We start from the raw sequence: 6227 nt of genomic DNA, 5'->3' as shown, positions 1-6227 counted from the left end.
AAATGGTTTTAAAATTAAAGTACAGTTAAAGGTATTTTTCAAGTATAAAACAATTATATCTATATTTGAACATAGTAGTATACTGCAAGTGCAAAAATAATATATAAATAGTAAACTATAAGTATAATGTTATGTTCACTTAAAGAAAACTTACAGTACTTGCAGTATAAACTAGTAGTTTACTACTAAAAAAATACTACTTGTATTAAAATAGTAAACTAAGTAGTTTACTTAGTAGTTAACTACATAAAGTAAGTATACTTAAAAATATACTTGAACATTACTTAAGGATACTTCATAAAATGAACTTGAAGTATACTTCTTTTTCGTAAGTGAAGACTAAAATTTCATCTTTTAATATAATTTCATTATTTTATTATTGAATATTATGTATCTGTACTATTATTCCTTATTAATATTCATAATCAGTTGTAATATCTTATAGAGTTATAGAGTTTTATGTGCATGAGAGTTTGAGTGCATGGGAGAGACTATAGATACACTGTTAGACTTTTCTGTAATTTCTACAGTTATTTACTTTAAATCCCCCAGTATTATACTGCTATTTCTCTTTACAGTAAATAACTGTGATTCCCATTGCATCATGGGAATTTTCTGTTACGTCTAACACTACATACAGAGACTTACTGTATTTTTAAAATTTGCTGTATACTACTGTATTTGTCTAACACCACATACAGAGACTTACTGTATTTTTTACATTTGCTGTATACTACTGTATTTGACGTAACTGCCTCTCTGGCTGGCACCATTCCATCGTGGTTTTTATTTCCTAATTTTTGCCTTACACCGCGTGTCTACAACGCTATAATAGCCAGAGGCTGTCTATATTGGACACATTGAAGCAACCGGACCTTTAATACAAAATGCAAACCTGTTTGTCCCTTGTCAGAAATTGCGCGAGCGCTTGGACTCGGAGTACCGTACGTCAGAAATATAACGGCCGCGGCGCATCACTACACTGTCTGGGATTTGTCGTGACTCGTGTCGCGCCAGAGCATCCAGTGTAATATCAGTGGGGTCTGTCTTTTGTTGGATCGCGCCGTTCCTGTCTGGCCCGGGGAAGAGACGGAATGCACTTCACCGAGAGAGAGATCAGCAACCAAGGTAAAAAAAAAAAAAAAAAAAAAAAAAAAAAAAAAAACAATAAATAAATAAAACATTGTGTGTGTTGACAGGATTGTGCCCAGTTTAAAGTATGTTAACGTTCGCCTAACGTCGTCAACATGGCGGTAACGAACTTTACCACGGTAAATAACGTTTCATTTTACACACTTTGTTAGATTATTGAATTGTCGAGTTAAAATAAGCCAACGTGTAACGCGTTTACATTAACAATAAATGTGAATAAACTCATGTGAAATTCTGTTTTGGTTGTAGATAATGTTGGCCTACAGATGAGAACCTTTATAGTTTTAGCATTAGTTGCAAACTATAACATATTATAGTTTTTTTTTTATGTAATTTAATATTTACTTCCATTTTTATGTGTTTAAAGGCAACTGCAACAAAGCGCCAATTCGCGCCAGTGACTTGTAGCAAGATTCCAGAGGTAACGTTAGGCCATTTGTGATAGCCTATATTTTGAGATAAGTTTGCTGAAATGATTAGCAATATGTGAAAATTGCTTTGGAGCCACAGGTGCAGACTAGGTAGCTTACAATATCTTATAAAATCTCTATAAAATTGGCTAACTTTATATCAAATAAGTGACCTTTGCATCATGTCTAACTTTATATTTATTACACAGCAAATTAACCAATCAGAAGATGGGCCATTGTCTTTGTTCTGTCTCGCCAGATTAAATGTATCCAGGTAAGCACTGCAGTAAAACTCTCACTAATTCATACCAAATCTAGCATTCTAAACAACTTAAGTTTATATTTTTGCATTATTTTTATATTTTATTAGGCAGAAGACTCTACCATTGCAGTCCCACCTGACCAGGAAGGTCCTAATATCAGCGCACAGGTGGGTTAACTACTGTAGGAAGGAGAACAATCATCACACAGTGATTTCTTGCATGTGTCTTACTGTGTATTTGTCTCAAACAGGAACCCCTTCACTGCAGACAAGCTGAAATGGGCTAAAATCATCGATTCCAGTCTTTCTTTCTATGGATCTCAGCATTTTTGGACAGAATTTAGGATTTGTAAGTATTAAAATTTAATCTGGCATCATTTAATTTAGTTCTTTTGTATGCTATTTATTGACAAAAGCTGTTTACAAATATATATTCTTAAGTTTTTGTGAAAATAATAATAAAAATAAACAAAAAAGGAGGTTAAAAATAATGTGACACTAATATTCTCTCTCTCTCTCTCTCTCTCTCTCTCTCTCTCTCTCTCTCTCTCTCTCTCTCTCTCTCTCATATAGTGTTGGAACCGGGATCTCCTCTGAAGGACTGAGTACATTTGTGTTTGTGGACACGCATGCAGACCAGGGAACATTCTGATGTTGTCAATCAAGTTCTGAACAGGAACCAATCTTTGGAGAAGTTCATTTATTCGCAAAGGTGGACAAAAACATTGTGTTGGCTTTTAAAGATTATTTTGATGATGACTTTTACTCCTATGCTGTAGAAAAGATGGAGGAGTAGACAGTCAGAAATTGATAATAATAAGAAATGTTTCTTGAGCATCAAAGAGACTTCTTTCAAAAACATTAAGACACTTAAATACTTCTTTTGGCCACCAGTGTACATGAATCAACACATTTTTGTAAATAAGTGAAATTATTTTGAAGGTGGGGTTATGTGTCATGTATTGTGCTAATGTTTTGTTTATGGTTTTATGTATGTTTTTAAAAATGTGTGCAGTGAAGGACAGCACATAATGTGTTAATTTAACACGTTTCATCTTTGTGCTAACCTTTCTGACATATTTACTTTGTTAAAATCATTAACACAATGAATGAGTTAAAATTAACACAAAAAATTTTATCCCTAAACTCACCCATTAATGTGTAAAAATTTCACATATCATTTCCAGCATTGGCATGTTTATTTTGTGATATATATGAAATGTTTTAAATAAAAAAAATTTATTTTGTGATAACTTTGTCTAATTGGTTTGTATGTCAGTAGTACTTATGTAGGATACAAATAAAATTAATCATATATCAAAATTGTAAAATCTAATTTATATTTAGTACAAATAAAAATAATTACAGTAGTGTACTGATTAGCTTCGTTTTTACAGTGATGCACTGTATTACACAATTACAGTACCATGTACTGTAAAACTGAAATACGGTTTGGTACTGTAACTCTTAATTACAGTAACTTACTGGCAACAGTGTTGCCAGTAAGTTACTGTAAAAAACCCTTGAAAAGTCTAACAGTGTAGCATGGATTCATATGAAGATCATATGTCAGAGATATAGGAAGAGGGGTGTGTACTGTAACATGTTTCCAACTGATGCAGATGTAAGCAACAAAGATATGTTCTTAATATGAAAGTGAATTGTGCCATGTGTTCGCATGATATATACGTTCCATTTTTAAAGCTCAAGCAACATAGTTTGTTACCATAAAAGGAAGCCTGATGTATATAAGCTCAATCTTACTGTACACATCAGAGAAACTAAGAGAGGAGAGAGAAACTAAGAGATGTGAGGGAAGAGAAATACGAGAACGTATAGACCTGGCATGAATGTAACATCTTCTCAGAGTTTCTCTCCTGACATATAAGAATAAAGATTCTTCTTGGCAAGATAACTGGTGTCCGGTCCTGTGAATCTAATAATAAGGGGAAAGACTAAATTCCAAGTCTACAGTAAGGGACACTTAAGAGTGTAAGGATTTTTTATTTTAATTAAAAAAAAATTATAATTTTTTACTAAGAGCTCAATGAGAAGCTCAAGGGAGTTCTCCTCTGAATTTCGTGGCACCATTGCTTCCCTTGCCTTCTTGGACAAAATGCCCTATAGGCTTGCTGTGTGAAACAGGCCAAATACTGCAGTAGAGTGTCTGCAAAACCTGTGCTGGCATCCTTGTCAGAAAATTATGTGACCCACAGATCAAGCCCATAGGGCTTGTGCAGGTGAATCTAAAAGCATCAAGTCACTGTATAAGAACTTTGCTGACACAAAAATTAAATATCATCCCATTACAGCAAAGGTCACCGGGTGTGAAACAAGCCAAATAAACAGAATGGGGCTGTTGACTAAAGGTGACCATAGACTAGTTTACTAGTTTTTACAGACTTCTCATAAAATCCACCACATGCTCCCGTCTACGGGGGAAAGGCCTGGTGTAATATGCATTATGCATGAGCGGTGCCTCTAAAGACAGCTCATTGTGTTCAGAGGGGAGCGGTAGTCCTGGGCTTTATTGTATGTTTATTGTTCAGACAGATTTGAGTGTAATAAAATAAAATGCATGGGCAGACACACCCCAGGTGAAGGTGACGAAGTATGCAGATTAACAGCATGTACACGGATGTCACAAATATTATTAAAGCTTTTCAGAATATTGAATCATTTTCATTGACATCCTGCAGTTGCTCTATTTCTGCTTGCTTTTATTTGCTAAACTAAACTGAGGAGAATCAAGACCTTGTTAAGTAACAGCGGCAGCTTTGTAAATTTATATTTAAGTGCAGATAATTATGATAAGTGAAGAACGAAGAGACATTTTTCGCTTGACTCTTCCTTTTGACGACTGTGGTAGGTAGTAATAAGTGGCTGAAGACTGGAGCCCGTGGACCATATCTTCTCTGTCTTGTTATCCCAGCTCTAAATCTCTAGTATGTTGGCAGTCCAGGAGATGTGTATTCCCAAACACGCTCCATAACTACCTCCCCCAATGGTGGTAACCATCATCATGGCACTTTCTCTCAAGTACTCCTACACACACACACACACACACACACACAGCCTCTCGGCTATATTTAGTAAGACTAATTGGGTGTGTTGGAAATCACTGTCGACCACGAGTGACACCGATGAAGTTGAAATGAATCTCGGGTGCATTGTTTTATTTTTGTTTTATTATTATGTTTTTTTCTCTCGTTCTTTGTTGTGGATGTTTTGCTGCATGGGAAAGTTAGAGAAAATGAAGTGGTGGTTTATGTGACAGCTCATTTAAAGAAAAAAGGTGTGAGAAACTGAAGAAGAGATGAAACGATGTTTCTATAAATGACTTGCTTGTCCTTTTTTATCAAGAGTGCCCTGGGCAGCTTTAGTCCCATAAGGTGTCAGACAGGTGCGTCTCGCTCTTCATGTCGGAAATAAGTGATTTGTCACCAGGGAGGTAAACAAGCACAGCATCTCTCTTGTGTGCGAGCCACTGATTGCGTTGCGGGTCAACAGGCCGAGACGAAAGTGACTCTGATTGTGAGACCGTGATGTGTCATTGACAGCCATTTGCATGCAGGTCATCCCATTTATTGAGTTGCCTGTTTATCAAATAACTAAAGCGGGCATTATCATGCCTGTAAAAAAACAGATTAGGTTGCGGAGAATAAATTATTTTTAGTGATTTGTTCTCTAGATTTTCACAGGCAGTTGCGGTGTAACTGTAAAGATGTGTCTGTTAAATTCTGACCAAGCAGTGCAGCAATATGCCAGTACAAATTAATGTGATTTTTAGCTTAATGAAATTTGGTAAAGAGTTACACGTGTTAAAATGCTTCTATTCCTTTTTTTAACAAAATATTTCTGTAAGTTACATTTGAAAAATTGGAGAAACATGAATTTCAGAATATTATTATATCAATACTTCTTAGTAACTCCAAGTTTGTATAAAACCTGATCATGTTATCCAGTACTTCAGTGTTATCCTGTACTCCAGTAAAAAAAAAAATTAAAAAAGATTTGCGAAGGTAATGTAGCCAATTTCACATGTATTTATTTAATAAGTGATATAGAAATAGGGCAGAGTCTTAAATATTTATTTTTCACTTCGTCAATGTTTTTATTTATTTTTTTATCCTAAAATCTACTTGTTTCAAGCTTCAAGTAAATGTAAATTATTTTTATTTTTTTACCTGGCTGTATCTGTTTGGAATTGTACTCCTAAATCTTTTTATTTTATTTTTTTATTTAAATTTATATCAAGTTGCAGAGTTTGAATCATGCCTTGCAGTGAGCTGTTCCTTTCATATAGCCTAGTCATACAGCCAGGATTCGTGAGCGTACAGTATGTCATTCATACATGTTCACCTTGTATGCATTTGATTTTATGTGGGTGCACAGTAAGTTTT

The 6227-nt window shown here is 34.8% G+C and overlaps 1 protein-coding gene across 2 annotated transcripts; it reads left to right on the top strand.

Moving 5' to 3' along the window:
• The first annotated feature begins 792 nt into the window (after positions 1-792).
• LOC309495361 (uncharacterized protein) lies at positions 793-2560 on the top strand. 2 transcript variants are annotated; one of them, XM_082165037.1, is made up of 7 exons: positions 1246-1271; positions 1520-1573; positions 1772-1836; positions 1933-1992; positions 2076-2173; positions 2398-2478; positions 2514-2560. In XM_082165037.1, exons 1-6 carry the CDS (start codon positions 1248-1250, stop codon positions 2427-2429), a joined length of 333 nt encoding a protein of 110 aa, XP_082021163.1. In that variant the 5' UTR covers positions 1246-1247; the 3' UTR covers positions 2430-2478; positions 2514-2560. The 2 variants fall into 2 exon arrangements, 1 of the variants encoding a protein (XP_082021163.1); XR_014204631.1 differs by lacking the exons at positions 1246-1271; positions 1520-1573 and adding an exon at positions 793-1128 and having other exon boundaries at positions 2398-2553.
• Positions 2561-6227: the final 3667 nt, after the last annotated feature.

This window comes from Leuciscus leuciscus (genome assembly GCF_965113295.1).
Source record: "Leuciscus leuciscus genome assembly, chromosome: 3".
NCBI classification, from domain to species: Eukaryota; Metazoa; Chordata; class Actinopteri; order Cypriniformes; family Leuciscidae; genus Leuciscus; species Leuciscus leuciscus.
Note: the sequence above shows the minus strand (reverse complement) of the source record. Positions and strands in the feature narration are given on the sequence as shown.

Excerpts from the sequence above, each read along its gene's own strand:
- LOC309495361 (XM_082165037.1), top strand. The coding sequence starts at position 1,248 with ATGGCGGTAACGAACTTTACCACG. Across the intron at positions 1,574-1,771 it reads CTTGTAGCAAGATTCCAGAG|CAAATTAACCAATCAGAAGA; the intron begins GTAACGTTAGGC and ends TTTATTACACAG. Across the intron at positions 2,174-2,397 it reads TTGGACAGAATTTAGGATTT|TGTTGGAACCGGGATCTCCT; the intron begins GTAAGTATTAAA and ends TCTCTCATATAG.